This window comes from Gallinula chloropus (genome assembly GCF_964237585.1).
Source record: "Gallinula chloropus genome assembly, chromosome: 4".
Taxonomy (NCBI): domain Eukaryota; kingdom Metazoa; phylum Chordata; class Aves; order Gruiformes; family Rallidae; genus Gallinula; species Gallinula chloropus.
The window spans coordinates 83,466,262-83,487,956 of NC_140088.1; the positions used below are offsets into that span (position 1 = coordinate 83,466,262).

At 43.4% G+C, this 21,695-nt stretch overlaps 1 protein-coding gene across 2 annotated transcripts in view; it reads right to left on the reverse strand.

The window, feature by feature from the left end:
* Positions 1–21,695, reverse strand: part of EXOC6B (exocyst complex component 6B) — a gene marked incomplete at both ends in the record, with an annotated part of 300,949 nt that overhangs the window by 142,089 nt on the left and 137,165 nt on the right. For both annotated transcript variants that reach the window (XM_084263018.1, XM_084263017.1), the window contains 2 exons: positions 1,797–1,865; positions 10,993–11,169. In XM_084263018.1, the coding sequence (XP_084119144.1) occupies positions 1,797–1,865; positions 10,993–11,169 (246 nt within the window). The remainder of the gene's footprint in view (positions 1–1,796; positions 1,866–10,992; positions 11,170–21,695) is intronic.

Sequence of the window (21,695 nt, forward strand, 5' to 3'; positions counted from 1 at the left end):
CCTCAGCATGCTAGCCATGAATCACAGAATGGTTGGAAGGTATCTTTAAAGGCCATCGAGTCCAATTCCCCTTCAGTGAGCAGGGACACCTTCAACTAGATTAGGTGGCTCAAAGCTTCATCAAGCCTGACCTTGAATGTCTCCAGGTATGGGGGCTCTATCACCTCTCTGGGCAGCCTGTGCCAGTGTCTCATCACCCTCAGAGTGAAGAAACCTGTCTTCTAGAAACAGCATCTCCCTACTATGCTTCAGGAGTCCACTGCTATTTCCAATGAAAAAGCAAAGCAACGAGACAACAAAAGCCCCAACACAGAAACCAAACCATTTCAAATGTGCAGAACTCTTCTATCTACCACTCAAAGCTCCTCACCCTTTATGTATAAATACACAATAAATACACCCGCATTAAACAAATGTACATAAGCTACACAAATAGGATTCCTAATCCTGTTTTCATTATACATATTATTCATTGAAGTTTCTCCAAATAAAGTGACACACTGAAATCCACAAAGTGTTTCAGACCAGTTGTAATCTTCAATTAGCACACTCCCTGAAACGGGCTCCCAGCGCCAGGTTTGAGGAGGAGGGTTTTGTCCAAGATAAACAGAGTAACACATTTTGGGTAGGCTAACTTTTTCATTCCAATAAAATATCATGGCAATGGAGCCAAATTGCATAATTATTAACAGATGAGGGCACAAAAAAGATTTTATATAAATGTTTTCTATGACAATTCTTTTCCTTTCGCAAATTCATTCGTATGTACTGCTGAAGGAACTGGCTTCAGAAGCGCCTTAAAAACAATTCTCTCTCTCAAGCCCGGCTCCACCGTGGAAAGGGAGGAAAGCTGTGAACAGTGTGCTCCTTTCATCTGCTGCCTGGGCTTCAGATTGCTCAACCACAGGAGAAGAGCCCTCCGAAAGCTCCCTCTCTCCAAAGGACATTAAAGAATGGATGCATCCACCGCAGGTTCTTTGGGTCCACACTTGCAAGGTTTGGTCGTATGCTGCTTGAAGCATCATGGAAATTAAAGGTTGAAGGATAAGCTACAAAGAGCATCTTATCTGCCCTCATTATAAATAAATACGGGAAAAATCAATACCTTACTCCTAACGCCTAGGAGAAAACTCAGCTCAGCCAGCAGCCTATATCTGCAGAGCTGGGAGCTCTCTTGACAAGTTCTCAAGAACCTGACAGTGCAGTTCAGAGCAGCACATTTTAGCCAATAACTAAACACTTGTGTAGTTTCAGCTCAAACTAGTTTTATAGTTTGGCCCGACTTGTCAGTGCCTGCGAAGCCTAACTACGGGGAAACTGGGAGGGATACAGTCAAATGGTGGATTTGGTGGCCCAGCAACAAAACTGCCTCTGCCAAACAATGTCTGAAGACCAGCAAAGTTCTCCTGAACACAGCAAACATTGCAATTAAAACCAATCCCACTGCCACCCCACCCTCCACCCCCCAAACTCCTCCATTTGTATGGAATAATGAAGCTACTGTAGTCAAAGACTTTTTGGAGGAAAACATGTATATTATAAACCAAGAATCTGTGACAGTTGGAGAAAATAAATCCCTTTATATTTCTGTGACCTGCATGAAATAACTGGGTAGTTTTTACCCAAACCCATCCAGCAATGGCCTACTTTCTACTTCAGGTAACGTACTTCCTACCTAGGTAAGCGTTACTAAATGTTTTGCAACCAGCTCCTTCCAGCAGCAGGAGCAGCACCCCATCATCTTTAAACCACAGCCCAGCATCAGCACCAGTCTCAGGGGCAGCACATTTACTTACCAGGACAGAATATATATGCAGGCATCGATAAACTGGTGAGAAGTCCACCAAGTCCTGTGCTCCAGGTACCTGAAAACAGCAGGAGATCAGTGAGAAATACGTAGAACACAAAGGCAAGCACAAATCTCTTCTATATTTATATATATATATATAAAAAATAGAGAGACATATAATATATAACATAGGTAAGTGCAACTCCAGTGCATGCAGGTTCAACAGAGTGACACTGAGACTTCAGGTATGGAACAGACTGATCATCAGTATCTACCTACATCAGAGTATATTTACAGGTTTTTAAAATTCACAGATTTTAGGATATTTCATTGAATATCGCTCTCGCTCCATCTGCACTCCTCTCAGAAATCACATCACAGCATTCAGCCCTCTCTCAGCCAGCTCAGCAGAGTTTTAATTTAGACCATAGGTTTAAATACAAGTTTAAGCATTGTGGCACAGCCGTTCTGGTACTTATGCAACAGCAGGGGGGAAACAAGAGGGGGGAAAAAAAAGCCAAAACCAAAAAAACCCCTTATTCTCTAGATTTCTAGTTTGATTTGTTTAAAAGCATAAATTCTCTTTATTTCTTTTTTCTTAAACAACATACCCCACACAGGCTCCAGCACCTTTCAACAACATAGTGAGTCTTGCACAGGGACAAGGAAGCACATTTTTGAAGGGTGGGACAGAGGGAGGGAAGGCGAGAAGGAAGATCAGAGAAGAAATTTGCATACAAGAAGCTTGTGTCCTTCAGATATGTTCAAGCCAACACAGTATTAAGTTTGTTGGCCAAGGCTTAAAGCTAAGGCAACCCTCCTTCTCCCCCAAAATCCAGAGAGGAGGGGAGTGTTCTGTTGACATGTGGTGGAAAAAAGGGGAGAAAGATGAAAGGGACGAATGGACAGGCCTGGGAAACATGTTTATTTTCTATCTTTTTAATTAAGCTTAAGAGGCATTTCTGCTAAAAAGGAGGTAGGATGAAGAAGAGCAAAGTTTCTAGCTGGATGAGGGCTTGCAAGCCTCAACCAATGCTTCCCAAAGCGCCTGGGGCAAGTGGTCCTCCTCATCTAAAGCAAGGTCAGAAGTTATGGGCTGGAAATGGAAAACAGGGGATTTTGTTAAACAGCCTTGTGCATCATGTGGAACTGGAGCTGTTAAAGACTCTCCTCCGTGCAAAGAAACTCCATCCTCAAGGTTCTTGCTAAGAGCTGAAACAATGAAAGAAGCTACAACCAGAGCGGCAACACACGGCATAGGAGCATCCCACCCTGCACATCCAGCCTCGCTCCAAGACCCAAAAATTCTTGACAGTCCCAAGCTGGTGGTGCAAGGGAGGGGAAGCAGCTGGCTGGCTCATCAGAAGGAGTTTTATTGGGGTCTACTCATCCATCTTGCTGGGCTTTCCTGCCCTCCCTTGCGCTGAGCGCTGCATCGTGCCATTTGAGCAGCAATTACAGACGGGCACAGTTGGACCATTGGGACAGGGGAAGGTTTCCAAGCACTGGCATCACCTGTGTGACCCTGTCCTCATTGAACCCAGATGTTCAACATGCCCCAGCAGAAGGGTTTGAGCTGAACCAAGGGCGAGCAGCTGTGAAGCACAGCTCTCCAGTCTCAATAATATCTCTGGTTTTTGCTTTTTATAAGCCCATATTTGACAACTGCAAACACTAGGCAGCAGTTTTATTGTGTTAATGCCAATTTTATCATGTCTTCCTGGTCATTTATTTTCCATTTGTAGTCTCCCGGGCCTTCTAATGCTCCCTAAATAGCTCCCAAATCCAGATTTCAGCTTTTGTGGATACAGACTTTGCCTTGCTGTATCCCTCCAGCATTAAGTGTAATTGGTCTCCAGTTGGTAAAACAGTAAAATGCTTCTGGCTCAGAAATCCCCCATTGCAAAAAAAACGACTGCTGGAGAGCCCCAAAGCAGACAGGGAAGCATCGGTACTCGCTCAACCCAGCCATCCTCCGGCGACCACCATCAGCGTGGGGAAGCTGGGCTGAATGGACCGGAGTCCACCCTGTGTTTTTCTAAGGGAGGAGAAATCTGTCATCCCTTCACATCATCATCAAAGCAGGCGATGTTTTTCTATGAATTTCAATTCAGGATCAAACGGTTTTGCTCCTCTTGGATTTGGGGCACTAGTTGAACATGGTCCACTGAGAAATATTTCTGATAAAGATTTGTGAAATCGGGATATTGCCAAAAAAACGGAGTTTACTCCCCCAGAGAAATTCTTTCAAAGCAGACTGCAGCATTTTCACAGTCTCTGATCTTCTGTGAAAACTTTTAAGCCCACACACACTCACCAAAAAAAAAAAACCAACCCTAAAATGCTGGACTATTCACCAGAGTTAGCATCTCTGAGCCAGGAACAGCTTTAAAATTCTTCATCTAGGTAGAACACTATCAGATGTGGAAGCTCAAGTCCTGGACCTCAAGTGAATTTTTTTGTGGACAGAAAGACACGGACCCAAAACTGTGTTTGGATTTTCTGCAGGGTATAAACCTATGCTATATTTTAAGGAAAAGAGCAGACCACCTCTTCCACATCTAGCCCTACAACAGAAGAAATAATAATCCTATCATTTGAAACCTTTCCAGACTGATACAGGCTCTGAACATACAGAACACATGAAATTAGCTCAGTGGCTAGTTTAACATGTCATACAATTTAAACTTATCTAATATTTACATATTTAGGTATTTCTCTAATATTTTGATACAGCTAAAAATTCAAGCTTAGCACATCCCCTTTAGCAGTGACTTGATTTTTCTTAGCCAAAGCTGCACTACCAGTGCCCCAAAAATAAATAAATCTTTGGTTTTTGAAACTTGATGATGAAATGAGAACTAGAGCCGCCTCAACAACAAGACTGATTACTCCCCTGACATTTCCCCTTCAGCTGAATCTTTTTTTTTTCCCCCTTTTGATTTGCAGAACAAAGAATTTATTCATCTTGTCCAAAATTTTCCCAGTCCACAAAACATCAGCTTCACAACCTTCATTCTCAAACCCTGCAACCAGCACGTTCCCGGTGCTGGGAGCAGAGGCAGACCTGTCAGTCTCTGTCAACAGCCAAACCTCCTCTTTTTGCAAGGACATTTTCATTTGGGTTAAACACTGACTGGAGAAAATTTAACCCATGGAAGCCAAGTTTTCAAGGGAATTGTTCAATGGTAGCTGCCACCAACACAAGATTGGCACAGAGTTAAGGGATGCTCTGATCTGGCTTCAGAAAGATTTGTGATACAAGGCTTGACTCTCTGATCCTTGTTGGTTTTTGATGTAAAGACATGACATAAGCACAGATACACGTGCCTGTCTGTCACTGAGGGAAAAACTCCAGACTTAAACACAAGGAATTCAAGAGACACATTTTATGAACCATCTCATAGGCTCACTGATCCACATAAATGGATGTGCTGATGCAGAGCTCAAGTCCAGTAGAGGACACTGAGCAGACGGGGTGTCCTCACATGACAGACGTGTTGCAGACGCCATTCAACTTAAGAAGTAAAACTTGACTGCTAAAAGTAGTGTTGGGTCTGCACTGCATCCAGCTCTGGAGTCCTCAGCACAGGAAAGACATGGAGCTGTGGGAGATGGTCCAGGGGAGAACATGGAAATGGTCAAAGAGCTGGAGTACCTCTGCTGTGAGGAAAGGCTGAGAGAGTTGGGGATGTTCAGCCTGGAGAACAGAAGGCTTCGGGAAGACCTTATTGTAGCCATAAAGGGGTCTTATAAGAAAGATGGGAGCAGACTTTTTAGTAGGGTATGTAGCAATGGTCTTAAACAGTGGGGAGACTCAGTCTAGATGTAAGGAAGAAATATTTTGTGATGAGTGTGGAGAGGTGGTTGCCCAGAGAGACGGGAAATACAGTGTAAACATTCAAGGTCAGGTTTGATGGGGCTCTGAGCAATCTGACCTTGTCGAAGATGTTCCTGCTCCCTGCAGGGACTTGGGCTATATAACCTTTAAATGCCCCTTCCAACCCAAACCCTTCTGTGATTCAACAAATCACATATTTCTTCAGGTACCAGCAGCCATGAAACACTTTACCCTACACTGAACGGAGGTACAGAACAAACTGTGCTGTAGATCTGCTACATCTTGTATGGTCTTGATGTTCTTTGACTGCCCCAGAGTGTCCCACAGCTTAACCTTAGGGAAAAAAGCCTGAATGCATTTGCACAGTCAGGAAGATGCTCAGGATATTGTGATATTGGAAGTGGAAGGATGGTTCTGCAAACTGATTTCACTGGCTCATGTTGTGGACAACAGGGAGACCGCTCTGTCTGGAAATAGAGAGGCTTCACTCAGTGGCCAAGATGTTCCTTGCACAATGACTAGTAGAAGCAAACAAAAGGTGGAGGTCAATGGCATCTAACAGAGCCATTTATCAGGGAAAGTCAAGAGAACTCTCTGGGGTCTCAGCTCTAGCTCCCAAAACTTTGTAAGAAATCTATCACATTCACTTAGAGAATCACAGCTTACTCCTGCAGCCAGGTCAACCTGAAAGAATGCCAGAAGTGTGATAAATTTTGGCTATACCTCACACCTGCTGATGTCCTGAGTGCCAAAATCCTTCTCCAAATAAAAAAACCTGTCTGGAATTTGTTGACTTGTTCTTCAAAGACAGTTGAGTGGCTGTTATTCTGAAGCATAGTGTTCATCCTTAACATTTCCCCTTCTCATACAAAGAAGGACCAGGGAGTCCAATTCAACCCAACCACTTCACAGACACCTGATTAGTCTTTTCTGAGGACAGAAAGAAATAAGGCATGACGCAGGCAAGTTGGGCCTGCTGTATTCAACAAGATTGCAAAAGAAAAGTCACTGAAAACTAAAAGAATCTGGACAGGCTTTGTAGTTTTCTGGATGCTTTTTACTACAAAGGGAACAGCTGGCACAAGCTGAACAGACTGTGGAGCTGCTCACTGTGAAACGCCAATTCTCCTTCTGCAACTCGACATTCATAAAAACTGGATTTGAGCCTTCTCCCAGCTCACTTCACTGCTGCATCCTCTCCCTCACTCTGATTCTAGTGGAAGCTTCCTCCTCAGTGAGGTATCTGCACTTAAGTCTAGACCATAATGCCTCCAAACTGGAGAATGCTAAAGGAGTGGGGAACCACATCTTGTATTTGTCCTCCTGAAGGCTGCTGGCAGAGCTCCTTCAACTCCACGAGGCAGAATGATCTACACTGGAATAGATGCAAAAGTACAAGCAAAACTCTTGGGCTTTTTCTTCCCTTTCAAAGCTTTTCCTATAAATTTTACTGCAGGGGTGAAGGGATTGCTCTGCACGGTAGAGGAACCATGGGGCGAAGGGACTGCTCCTTATGTGTAAGGAGGAGAACTGTTCATCCAGCCTGGGTGAACTCAGTAGCACCACCTGCTAAAAGGCCTCAAACATTTCCTAGAGGAAGATGAATATAAATGCATTTACCTCACTTCTTCTCACCTATGCACCAGGATCAGGAGCTCTGCTGCCCAAACTTAATCAGAACTACATAGGACTGTTTCAATTCCGTGCAGAACTGGGTGCAAGGTGGCCTTCACTCCTCCCTTCACATATTCAAGCAGTCATCACTGGCTGCCTTCTAAACAGAAACCTGCAGTTACTGGTTGGCTTTATTGGCTGTGACAGGTCAAGAGCAGAAACTACCATCAGTGCAGTCTTCAGATGCTTCAGGATCATTTATTTCCCTGTGACTTTGTTCTAACAAGAGTCACTTTTCTTTTTCCAGGTTTTGTTATCAGTATTCTATGTTGACTAGAGAAGTGTAAACCCTCAGTAATCTTGGTGAGGGGCAGAGCACAGCAAATTGCATGGGTCCACTTGTTGTAGCACTGTCCATTTTCCATTGCTCCAGAACATGGAAGCAGTGCAGGAAAGGAGATGAGGGTCACCTGCACTTAGGGCACTTAACACTAACAATTTTAAGCAATTAGGATTAACCTTAGAGACTCAAAGTCTGTGATAACAGTAGAATCAGAAAATTGTTTTGGTAGGAAAAGACTTTTTAGATCACCAAGTCCAACCATTACCCTAGCACTGCCAAGTCCACTACTAAACCATGTCCCTAAGCACTGCAGCTATGTGCATTTTAAATATCTCCAGGGAAGGTGACTACACCACAGAATCATTTTGGACGGAAATTCCTGCAGAGAGAAGATAATCATAAGGAGAAAGAATTCCACCAGAAGAAAAACAATTCTGCAGTTGGCCTGTAACTTTACAGATCCCTTACCAAAGAACCTCCCATTAACACTTTACCCATTGTACTGGTTTTGGGTGGGATGGGGTTCATTTCCTTTATTGCAGCCTATATGGTGCTACGGTTTGGATGTGTGACTGGACCAGCATGGTAACACACCTGTAGCTACTGCTGAACAGTGCTTACACAGCATCACGACCTTTCTCTGCTACTCACTCTGCACCCCCAGAAAGTAGGTAGGCGCTGAGCAAGAGGCTGAGAGGGGACATTGCAGGGACAGCTGACCCAAACTGACCAGAGATACTCCATACTGTGTAACACCATGCTCAGCAATGAAACTGGAGCTGGAGGCTTTTCTCAAAAGCAGAAGTTGCTCAGACAGCGATTGCCTTTGCATTGCTTGGTGGGACGGGTTTTTTCTACCCCTTTACTTACTAAACTGTCTTTACCTCAACCCATGAGTTTTCTTGCGTTTGCCCTTCACACTCTGTCCTCAATTCTTCTGGGGTATAGGGGATGAGTGAGACTCTGGGTGGGGGCTCTCCACCACTACACAAACCAGACACCCCTTTGGATATAGAATCATAGAATAATTTTGCTAGGAAAAGCCATTTAAGATCATCAAGTCCAACCATTACGCTCACACTGCCAACTCCACCACTCACCCACATCCCTAAGCATCACATTTACACATCTTGTAAAAAGGGATGGCAACTTCACCACCGCCCTGGGCAGCCTGGTCCAGTGCTTGACAACCCTTTGGGTGAAGATATTTTCCCTAGCACCTAACCCAAACCTCCTCTGGCATAACTTGGCCTCCTCTTGTCCAACAGCTTGTTACTTTGGAGATGAGACCAACCCTCACCTGGCTACAACCTCCTTCCAGGCAGTTGTAGAGAGTGGTCAGGTCAGCTCAGACTCCTCTTCTCCAGGCTACATCACCCCAGCCTGCTCCTCACCAGACTTGTGCTCCAGACCCTTTACCACTTTGTTGCCCATCTCTGGACATGTTCCAGCACCTCAATGTCCTTCTTGTAGCAAGGGGCCCAAGAATGTGATGGTTCTATTTCCAGAGCAGAGAACCATTTGCACCAACAAACACATTTTCTTTCCCAAAAGGAAAAGACACACACCCCACACCCCCCCTCCCCAGAGGCAGGATCCTGGGGATGAGCGAAACTCACCAGGCCTCAAAGCTCCCTCCTTCCCTTTCACCCCCCCAAGCCAGCCCTGGGAACACCACGCAGAGAAGCCGGTGCCACACAGGGCTCCCGAAGCCGCGGGGGCTCCTGCGGGTGCCGCTCCGCCGCGCCCCGTTTCATCACCACGGACAGCGGCCGCCACGGCTGCCCGGCCCGGCCCGGCCCCGCCGCCGCCCCCGGCCCCTCCGGCCAGAGCCCCCCAGGCTCCAGCGCTGGCTGCCAGCCTGGCCCTCCCGCACCCGCACGGGTCTCAAGAGGAGCTGAACCAGTCCGATGGACGCAATTAAGAGATTTCCTCAACTGCTCTATACAAATTACTCTTTAAATTCTCCCTCCAGTGTGTTCCTTACACTCTTCCTTGTACCCTTTAATTCCCACCGAAATTCGATTCCAATTCCTCACTCCAGTTGACTCAAACTCCACACACAACCCAAGTATCACCACCTTCCACGCTGCCTCCTGGTTTTGCAAGCACTTATTCACCAGCACATGAGAGGTTTTGAGTGAGCTGGAATGCAAACTACTGAAGGACCAAGTTTGTCTTTTTTTAACAGGGAAATACAAAAATAGGTCTATTCAAATCAATGTTTGTTTTCACAAAAGGTGCCCTTCCCACTCATTTTTCTTCTGTTGAACTTCTGCTCTATTTCCATTTCGATGCAGGAGTAAACAGCCTGCCCAGTTGGCTCAGTGTAGCACTGGGGGCTCTAGGTCATACCCTACGGTCTGGTCCCTGTGAAGTAAGCGTGATCTCTTTGGACTGCTTTGGAAGTGCAGCAGAGATGAAGAGAATTGAACTGTGCAGGGGGAAAAAAGGCAAAGCACAGGCACAGAACCACTTGACCCATCCACACTACTTAAACTTGTTCTTAATCCTCTTCTCTTGCTGGTCACGGACTGTCAAGGTCAGGGCAACAGACACTACCCAATTCCATTGCAGGTTGCAGCTGAAAATATCATTTTCTTGATTTAAGAGAGGCTTCAGCAGTAAGAGCATCCAGCATGGCAGGTAAGACTTGCCGAATGGTCCAACGCAAGACTGCATCATGAGAAATGAATACACCAGAAAGCTCAGCAGCTCATGACCTACACTCCAAGTAGGTATCTCCAAGCTTTCCTGAAACACAGAGGGAGCCTTAAAGCACCGCAAATCAAAGATGTTCCACTCCACGTGCTACCCTGTAGCACAGGGAGCAAAGAACCACCAACACTATCAGCAAGGTTACGCTTTGTGGTTAGTAAAGACAAGATTGCTAACAAGACTGCTGGTCTGCAGAAGCAGCAGCAGCAAAGGAGACAAAAAGAAGGGAGCACATCAAGGAATTAAAACTGCATTTAGAAAATTCTGTCCCGATGCAATCCTTTTCAACACAAAGTATGTGCCACCTAGAAACATGTCCTATAAAAAGGCTAAGTATCTTGTGTGTCCTGCAGCAAATTATCTTTTTTTTTAAAAAAAAATGAAGGACAGATGCCAAACTGCCTTCCCAAGTAAGCACAGAAGTGCAACACTTGACCTTCGGGGACAAAAGACCTGGGCTGTTCAGGTCTCACACAATACTTGACCCTTCTGCTGAACCTGCAAATAAGAATAGGGACAAGAGAGCAGAACAACCCAATAGTGAAGCACATCCCGTGTTGTACAACCTACTCTACAGATTTATGACACACTGCACAGCAACACAAAAGCAAGGTGCAAACACTGTTTGAGACACTACTGATCACCCCCAAACTGCCCAGTCTCCTGGATTTGATGTTATACAGTTACCTCTTCATCCTCATCCTCATCTTCAACATCCAGGATACCCGAATCCTGCTCAGACATGGGGCTAGTGTTTTTTACCTCCAGATCTGAGCTTGCGCAGACTTCTTTCTTGGACTTCTTCCCCCCGCTTATCCTGGGATGCTGTGATACAATAGTGTCCAGGTTTCTTTGCTGCTGTGCCTAAGGAAAAAAAAAAAAACAAAACAGATTCCACCTTTTACAATAGCATCTTCAGATTTTATACTTTTTTTTTTCCCCAGCCAAAAGATGGAATCAGTCATGAAATACGACAAATGAGACAAAATAAAACACACGCTTAATGGAACTTAGAAATGTTATGGTTTTCCTAACCCAGATATTCCAAAGAAACAGAAGATTCATTTCAAAACCATTCCAGGGATTATGCAACAATACAAACAATATTCTGACTCTTCACAAATCAAACTGCCAAACCCATCATACTCCCATATTGATCTATTTACAGCACAGATGCAGAAATATTAGTCCATAGGCCATGTGGTGACTGTCACAGGCTAAATTAAAGGACGTACTTAACTGTTGGATTTGTTCCTCTTTTCAACCCATGTCAGCACAAAACATTCCACATCTGGACCCCAGAGGTTCCTGAAAGCATTTTTGTGGTACCCCAGGAGAGCTTAATTGTACGTTGCTGATGTACAGAATGAGCTGTAAAAGGTACTGAACCAAAATTTGCTCACTGGGAGAAGCACCACACGATTCAGGGAACAGAACATATGGACTCAATGGAGCTCTCCTGTACCCTTGTACATGTTCCTGGGGCTTTGGAGTTTGTTTGCAGTGGAGGTTAATGCATGTGCTATGCTGCAAAAACTCACTTGGTTTCCTCTTTGTTACCTAGCACAGTATTTGACAATAGCTTGGCCCCAACTGTTCAACAGAGTTAACCAAGAACTTCACACTGAAGGACGCAGAGACACTGTTCACACAAGTGCCAAATCATGGCCAAAACAAGGGGAAAACACTAAGCCAATGAATGCAATGGTTGTGCACATGTGGGCTTATGCTCTGGTGTAACCAGAAACTAAACACTCTGAAAACCTGAACTTTATGTGGATATATACACACAGCTTTATAGGAACCTCCCTGCCTTGTATTTTTTCTATAAATTTTTATATATAAGAAAAAAAGGTGTATGGAAATCATCCAGATGTCTCTCTAAAAGTGTTATTTTAGATGGCAGGCTTCTTTTTAAAAAGTAATGAGTTTTTAATATATTTCAGTTATTAATATAAACTCTGTTCCTAGCAATTAGTCGTACAACCCAAATCAAACCTGCCTCTCAGTATTTTACTGCTCCCTTACAACCGGAGACAAACAAGGTGGTGAGAGGGACCATGCCTTGCCTCACGGCAACATGACAGTCTGTCTTTAGAAGCAAGAAATAGTCAAAACCATACTGAAGATACTGTTGTCAGTGAAACCAACTGTGCTAGAAAAACAACAGAGAATTAAAACAAGTGGAACCTATTTAAAAAATCACCCAACTGGTTACTTTTCTTACCTGAACTGCAGAAAGCTCTGTCTAGAGTGCAAAGCTTCACAATTATTTCAACACTTAAAACTATTAGTATCACACTAAAGTAATTTACGAGCAAGTTTTATTTTGACAGCCAGTCATATCTCAACTCCCTTTTGAAGAAAGACCCCGTAAGAGACTGATCACTTGGGGAGTTTCTAGATCTGAAGAATATTAAAAACCAGGCATGATACGGATATCCCAAACTTTGCAACATCCAGCAGGCTCTACCCTTGCAGAATGCAAAGTGCCCTTCACACTGTGCACATACCATCCATTTCATCTTAATTATCAAACACGACAATTGATAATTAAGTTATCTGGACGTGGTCGCACCAGGAACTGGAGTTCATTACATGAGGTGCAGCCCCGTGCTATGTCATAGCACAATCTTGACCTCTAGCGGTTGGAAAGCAGTAGTATCCTTGACGTTGACTACAAGCACTCTTACAAGAGAATAGCTGAGCAAGAGAAGTACCAACCAAGCTTATTAAAAAGATCTCTTATGGGATGAATCTCAACAATAGTGATTTTTTTTCAGCAAAGCCACAGGAAATGTTATGTGTGAACACTGCTGAAGACAAATTTTGCTAGCAACATCAGTACTTGAAGCAGTTGGGGGAAAAGTGGTATTTTTTGCATTAGAAATCTCAAACTTCAGAGGCACAACGCTATAGAAAGACATTGCAACATCATATAAAGAGAATTAGGACTTCAAAAAAGGGGAGTGAGCGTTTGGTCGTTCTGAAGCCCACACAACAAAGAAATTCGAGGCTCGATTCCACTCTCAGATACGCCCATTTATGACATAAGTTACTCAACTGAAGCACAGTGAAGTTATAACAGTGAATCCACTGTAAATTACACCAAAAGCAAGCCCAGTGTACTCATTAAAATCTCTCAAATTTATGTAATCTTTCTTCCTCTGGAAAGGGAAGAAATCAAAGAATGGGAAAATGCAAACTTTTGGATAAAACATTGTTCTTGAAATGGATCATTAAACAGGGCGTAGCAAGATCACAGCAGAAAAAACGGTCATGGGAGAGGAAAAATCTGGGCTAAAAAGCTTAAGGATGCTGTTGCTGGCTCTGAACTTCATTGCTGAAGCCCTAAGCATGTAACATTCAATATTTTAGGCTGAACACAGAATTAGTCTCAACAGAAGACCTCGTAGGCTAGTTCCCAGAAGACAATTCACCCCCCATCTCTTTTCAAACAAGAGATTGTGATGTTTTCCTTCAGTTTCAGCTTCTTTCACAAGAGAGGCACAGGAGTACATGGTTTATCTATTGAACAGATGTCAATAGGGATATGATCCAAATTAAATAATGGTAAGACCTGATAAATACTGGTATTGAAAAAAAACCCAGTCAAGAAAATCTATCCTAGAAAAAGGTCACCACTCTAGGCCAAGGAGCTTGATATCCAAATTCAAACACTACATTTTGCATACTTTTAATGCAAATAATCTGTAGTTTATAGACAAAGGAATTTTGACCTGAAGTCCAGGTACCCACTAGGAAAAAATAAAATTTAAAATTAAAAAGAAAAAAAAAAGAGGGAAAAAATTTATATACCACCTCCCAGACATCATCAAAAAGCAGACAGAGAGATGCTCCCAATGGCTCAAAAGGTTTTCAGCCCACTGAGAGCTATGTTTACCTTTAGGAATTTGGGAGGTAGAGGGGGAAGTTCTAAATTAGATGACAGCTTCCATGGATTTTGACCTTAAAGACGGACAAATGACCCCACAGTAACCCAGTCTAAGTTTATTCCCTTCCAGCACACTGGTGCACCTCAAAACATGTAACCCCATCTCACACAGCCGCTGCTTCGTTGCACGATGGGCACAGCCCATCAACAGCCAGCTGGGAGCCTGAGGAGTCGGTGTGATATGAGCAGAGCCCATAACCTAGGTGTTACGCTGAACGACGCAACATCCACGCCAGAAAAAACAGTAATTGCTTTTCCATTAACAGGAGGGCATTTCCCCTGCCCCCACTCTTGGCAGGAAACAATCTGGACTGAAGTGACCTATAAGTGAGAAATATCAAATTTTCTTTAACTTCGGCAGGCTTGGGTGAAGTCACTGAGGTTTCAGTTTCACCTTGAGAGAAAGAGAGAGCTGGGGAGAGGCCCAGAGGAAGCAACTACGGAGAAATTTGGGCTTAACCGCCAAGGAACTCCCCGCTCCTACCCCCATCTCGTTACCCGCACCTTCTCAGGCCGGGGGTGCAGCAGAACAACTCTGCAATGGATTTGACGTCGCACATAAAGGATGAAAAATGACCTGCAGAGCAGGCACATTTGGATTTTAATGTTCTGTTTCACATAAAGGCATCTGTAGGGAGCCCAATGAAGAGGCACACTTTAGAAACCACATCAAAGTGCAGGCGACACTCCAGCGTGCCCTCTGAAAACGGAGGGACCTGGGCCTACGGGGGAGGCGAAAAGCCCTCGAGGGACAAAAATCAAACAGAAAATCCCCTTACCTTTTGGTGTGGTTTACATGAAAGCAAGTGCATTTTTGTATTATTCTGTAAAATTGCCTCTATTATACAAGACTATCAATCTTTTGACTCTCTGTTTAATGTGACAATAAAAAAAAGGGTAAGAAACCGAGCGTCTGTTCGTAGCTAACGTTACATTTAGCCATAACACACAAAGCGTTTGGTTCACGTAGCTGAAACTCCCTCCAAGAACAGCTACTTTCTTCATCCACGTGTCTGGCAGCCTCCTTGCAGCACAGAACACCCTATGCTGCTCTGACATGGCAGAAACCCCAGTCCCCCTGACAGCAACGCTATTTCCAGGCTGGTTGATATGAGAAGCAAAGGCAGCTTTACACCTTCAGCTTTTGGGTCTGTGACCTGTGTTTGCTGTCACAAGCAGACCGAGGTTGGCCATCAGGCAGTCTAGGAGACCATCTCCACAGCTGAGAAGTTGTTGGGTTTTTTTGGCTGAATGCAACCAGAAAAACTGATCTCCTTTGCTGCTTTTCCTTGAGAAACAGAGCACTGAAGGAACAAGGGAAAAAAAGCACTTTTACCTTTACTAAATGTTTTCTCTCCCCAGCCATCTGCTTGTTTTATCCTACCTGTGTGCCACTCCTCCAAGTGCTCAACCTTGCAGGACACAGCTGTAGGGGTTTTCCTTTCAAGATTGTCATAGAAGGGTCCTAAGTACAAGTCCTCAACACAAGTCCATCCTGACATGGATGCCACAAACTTTAGAACTGTGACTCCCCATCCACCACCCATCGCAACTCAACCAAGCAAACTTAACCAACCAAGCACGCAGACACAACTTTCTGCATGAGAAATTAAATGTATTGGCTTAAAACACCAGTAACAAGTAGTAGCTGAATTTTTCATAGTTCAGTTTTTCAAAGTAACTTGACTGCTTATGATCAAGCAAACATGGTCCCAAACACGCAACCCCAACCTGCAGAGGGAATGACATGGAGTAGCAGAGCTCCAAGACCTGCCTACAGAAGCCATACTCACCATCAGGGAAAGTTGTTATACCACCTACACTGGGAACGAGCGCCTTTAAAACTCAAGTAGCTTTTTATAGGGTTTTTATAACTTTACTTTGTTTTCCACATTGGTTTGCCAATGTGTGAGCGTGTCTTACCTCCCGTCACCTCCACCCACCAGTGAACTGACAATATTTACTTTTTAAGAAGAATCTAATTAGCTCTTTCCTGATGAGACAGTAGATAAGGTACAGGGGAGAAAATAAAAAGGTTTGATGATTTAAAGGGAATAAAGTGCTGCCGTGGTTAGCTTTGGTGGTTTTGATTAGTTACTGTGCATTTGCTGCGGCAATTGTTTTATAGACCCCTCTAATGGGCTGAGACACAGAACTTAAAAATATTGTTTCCCAATATCCCTAGGAATGGGATATATATTCCTCAAATAATATTCCCTCAAAAAAAAAAGTAGACTGGCTACAGGGGAAGCAAAAAAAAAAGAAAGTTAATAAAAAATGACAGTAGGGCTGGCTCCCTGCCAAAGACCCATTTGAAAGTTATAAAATCCCCCTCCAATCAGATAAAAGCATGGATTATTATTGCAAGGTGTAAACTCAACACACTGACACAGCTTCTGGTTTGAGTTTTAACAAAATACCCGTTGCTTGTCAAGATGATAAGAGTTTTTTTGCCTATCTCCTTTCTCGGTGTTAACTGGTTATCAGAGAAAACAATTTGTCGGAGGTTTGTCTGACAAAGTTCACCATCAGCACAGGAAATGGGGCCCAAGAGTCTGATTTATTTTATTTTTAAACTCCATTCCTGGTCATTAAAACAAATAAGCTCAGAAATGCAGCATTCAACAAGTTTGCTGTCCACAACACTCTGCGCAGACTTTGCTCCCACTCCTGCTCCTTAAAAATGACTTACTCCTAGCCCACTGGTGCTAAAATGCAGCTCATGATACTGATATTGCCAAATATCAATTTTGCTCAAAGATAAAATTCTAGCATCAAGTGTGCATTGGGGAACATGCAATTCTCCCTTTGCTTTTGCCATCACCCAGTGACTTATCCTCGTCTCTATACTCTTGCTCCTCTTCCTCACCCACAAGATGAGGTCAGTATTATTTATATCCTTAGAGTAACTTGGTTAATTCAGCATTTTATACAAAACCCATTAAACCTCAACTGTTCTTTGGGAAGCTCCTGCAGTACAGTACTTTGAGAAAGGAATGATCAAGACTCTCTGTTCCTAGGAGCTGTAAAAAGAAGTTTATCACATTAGCACTGATAAAAAGACTTAGGCAACCAAGTCCTCCAGGTCAGCTGTACAATAAATGACCAAAAGCCATTTTTTAAGAAGTCCTTTATTGAGCAAAGTGTTGATTTACACTTCTGTGTGATCTAGCCTCAAGAACAAGATAGCTGCAGGCAGGCATCAAAAGTAGCTCAGTTACAAGATTACAAAGTTTATTTATCACATTTACACAGAGTGAAGAAGCTGAAAATTAGATAAGTGGACTAAAAGCAGTAGGAGGACGGGTGTTCTACAGAGTATTTCAAACACATTAAAAGACCGTGGCCCTGACAGCTCCACAGCTTGGGCCTCTGTTTAATCAGTCCCAAGCACTTCACGAGCCAGGCTGAGGTAGTTTACTGCTCACTGTTAAGCAATGGGATGAATATTCTTTGATTAACTTTTACCAACAATTTAAAATTCCTTTTTAAATGCTGAGTGCCTTCATACAAAATCTCCTGCTATACGCAGCGCTATAAACCACGCTCTGATGTTGGGGTTTTTTTTTTCAATGCTGCCTTTTCATACAACATTGAAGAGGCATCTCTCTCCCTGACGAGACTTAATTATGACTCAAAGCCCAAGTGGAAACTCCCACACTTTGGTTTAACCTCTCGTTAGCCTAATTGCAACTGAACCAAACCCTGCCGAGTAAGAGAGGGAGCAGCAAGGTAATTGCAACCAAAACCAGTCACAGGTGAGAGGGTCCAGTTCTCACCCTCCCTATCCCAGAATGACTCAGGCACACACAACCTTACAGGACCAAGCCTCAGCTTTAAGAACTCTCTCAGGCATCAGGGACTAGTAATTATTTTCTAAGCAAGGGTTTGTTTCAACACGTCCTCTGATGATCAGGGCATGACGGAGGTAATAGGGTGTTTTTTTCACTGAAACTATTAAAAAAGAAAAATCCAGACCAAAGGCTTACTTTCACAGAGACTAATATCAGAAGAGGATGCAGATGGAGAAGGGAGGGACAAAGTAAAGGGACAGTCTCAGGCTTTGACTTTAACACACATCATGTCCCACGCTTGCCCTGGCCCAGTGTTTCCATTAAAGAGAACCACAGCGAAGCACTGGGGAGCTTGCAGCAAGCAGCCAAGGCAATATCCTCCTCCATCTGAGCATGCTCAGCTCAAAGAGGTCTCCAGCCCCTAACATAAGAATATTCCCAGCTCAATAACTGAAGCCTGCAGGCAGCTCCAGCAGCAAGTGACTGCACGCCAATCCTCACCTCTCTTCCAATCGACTTGGGCAACTCTCCAGCTGTTGTCCTAAACCTCCGACCTTGCCCAAGGAAGATGCACCTATCACACCTATGGCAACTTAAAGAGTAAAAAGAAGTTGTGGATTAGATCTCACAAAAGGTTGAAGGTGTGTTGGACTGTGAAGCTTTTCAGGGTTTGATCCATAGGTAATTCTGGAAAAACAATTAGAGAGTGCTTACGACTGCTGCTTCAGCTTGGAGGTACCACTGCCCAAGGTCTGACACGCTACAGGGCCCTCACGCACCCTCAGAAACCACAGTAAGGCAAATGAAAAAGTTTCCTTACACTGTTTCCAAAGTTTCTCAATGGTTTTACTCTTTTTCCCTTCCCACTCTCCAGGGGGTTCAAGCCATTTAAAGCTACTGATATAACTAAGGACCATGCTGCTTAACAGCCCCATCTTACATGTCAAGAATTGCAGCCAAGGATGGATTCCTCCCTCATCCAGGACAGCAAACAAGGATTATAGCTCATTGGTGCTTGAGTTTCTGCTCCACTTTTACTTATCTTGACTACACTGACCCTCAAAAAGTTACACAGTGAAAAAAGAGCACTAGCCTTCGTAGCCTGGCCTCAGATTAAACCCTTGTATTTCATTCTCTGTGGGAGTTCCCAAACTGCTGTTTCACACACCCTCTCTCTGGGCCTTGTCAAGCATTTTGGCGATAAGTTTCCTTTCAAGATTCTGCTTTTGTTTCCACATATCAGTCTGGTTTTGGTTCTTGTTTTTTTTTTTCAAGATTCTGAGAAACCAGCAATGTTCAAAGCACCTATCTTAGATGGTCCTGATTATCCTGGAACACACAGAGATTCATCTAAATACAAGGATAAAGCCCTGAGTGGCGAGTCCAGGACAAAACTTTTGGTTTTGCTCTTTTGCAAGGCAGCTTGTTAAATCTTTTCAATCAGATCTGAGAAGATCTGCACAGCAGATACCCTTAGGATCTAACTTGCCATCCAGATCTGCAATCAGAAAGCATTCTGTACTGATAATCTGAGATAACAGGTTCCACAGCTGGTCCTCAACTGCATCAAAGAAGCAGGACAGCCTTCCACCAACTCAAGCAATGGCACAGATCTTCTCTTCCAGCCTTATTCGATGAGTCTCAATCTGTACTAAGACATTTTTGGCAACAGTTCAAAGAAATGCCATCCAAGGCAGCAGCACTGATGACTCATCTGTTCTGAGATGCACCCAAAGGCACTTTCACAGACTCTTACGGGCACTGAACTTCATGCCCATGTAAGGTATCAAGCCAAGATGAGAGCTGGGTTAGATGGGGCAGAAGCATTAGGGACAGCAAATGAACCACCTAACAGGACACGCTCCATCACCAGAGACCTAAGAACATCTTCAAAGACTGCATGCTAAAGATGGGCTCAGTAACATCAGTCATGTCTAGAAAGATCCTGCTGGAGTAGAAGACGTCTTGAGAGCCTTACCATCCTGTTTTTATGATGGAGGAATGTCTTTCCAGGGGTAGGCTAAAAGTGCTTACCCAAACCGCTGTGCACTTCAGTGGGCAGTGTTATAAGGACAACTTCAGAGCTATGTACCAACATATCAAAGAGTTAAATGGCAAGAGAGAAGAACAGTCACAGAAGTTAAAGACTAAACCCCAAAACCTAAAGAAACTCCTACTATCTAGTTCATATCTCTTGAGGAACACACGAAGCAGCAGCACCTCCACTTTTGGAAGATGTTTTAAAAATACCAAAAAAAAAGCCAACAGAGAGAAAGGGAGGGAGGCAGGGAGGGAGGGAGAGCGCATAAATCCTTCTTGGAACAAAGAATATTTCATTATATCTAGGAATAACCCCTATGGTTTTTTTGATGAGAAACCCACAAAGCAGATGCCAAGAGGGCTGAGCCATGGAAGACTAGATTTTCTTGTTAAGAACTAAATGGCTTTTCCAAGCATAATCGTTTTCTCCCTGATCCACGAGCTTTAGGATAGTAGCAGAAGAAAGCAAAACATTATTTTGTTATTTCTGGTTTTAATTAATCAGAGAATTAAATAGCCACTGTTTCTCCAAGCATGATGACTATAAGGGGTATCTAATCTCCATATGAAAAGTTTTGCTGAAAACAACTTTACAGAACAGCTTCAATTTCATTTGGCTTCCTTCATTTCACATAGATTTCCTCTGACACTGCAGAATATTCTGTTGATAAACAACTTTTTTCTAAGCAGTTGTTCACCAAAAATAATGATCTTTAAGGTCCCTTCCAACCCAAACCATTCTACGCTTCTATGGTAAGACTGCTGGGCATGAGGCTTGGGGATTTAGAGAAGATATTACAGGAGAAAGGAATGGAATTACACATTCATCACACAGTATTGCTCTCTAAACCCCACTTTCCAAACACAAATGAGTTTTTGTGGTCTTTTTTTAACATAAAAATGAATTTAGTCAACATATTGCATAACTCTTCTCTACCACAGTATGTTCCCAAGGAGGTTTTTTCCCCACATCGATAAGTACTATTTTGCTTGTATCACAATGTTTTAAGCACTGAAACTAGAAAGACTGTAAATACACAGATAAATCAAAACCTGATCTCATCTCGCTTCCGTAAGTTGACATAACACTGATCTGTTAAAACATCAGAAGCTATTTCTGAATTAATTAAAATTAAGCATTTAAAAAAAAAAATCTATCTCTAAATTTTCAGAATTCACAACCAGAAAAATCAGGCAAAGCCCTAAATGTATTTACTGGACGTGATCTGCCCTCTAAAGGCTAACATGGAAACTGCAGAGAACTTGGCAGCTAGGGCTAGAGACCCAAAACTGCTACACATCCTATTTTCTTCTTCCCTGCCCTTAACCCCACAACCTATTGTTCAATGTCTGTACTTGACCAACACCTGCTTGAGCCCAAACCACACAGTGACAATCCTGGCCTCGTTAAACTCAAAAAAAGCCCCCCTGTTGCCCTGATAAAGCCAGGATCTTACCCCTATAGGTACAGGTTTTTTTCAGTGCTTAAAAAGAGATGAGTATTAGGCATAGATAACATTTGATCAGACACTAGTCTGAATCCCATCTATTTTAAGGTCCGATATAATTTTGCAAGTCACCGGTCAGGACAACGGCATCAA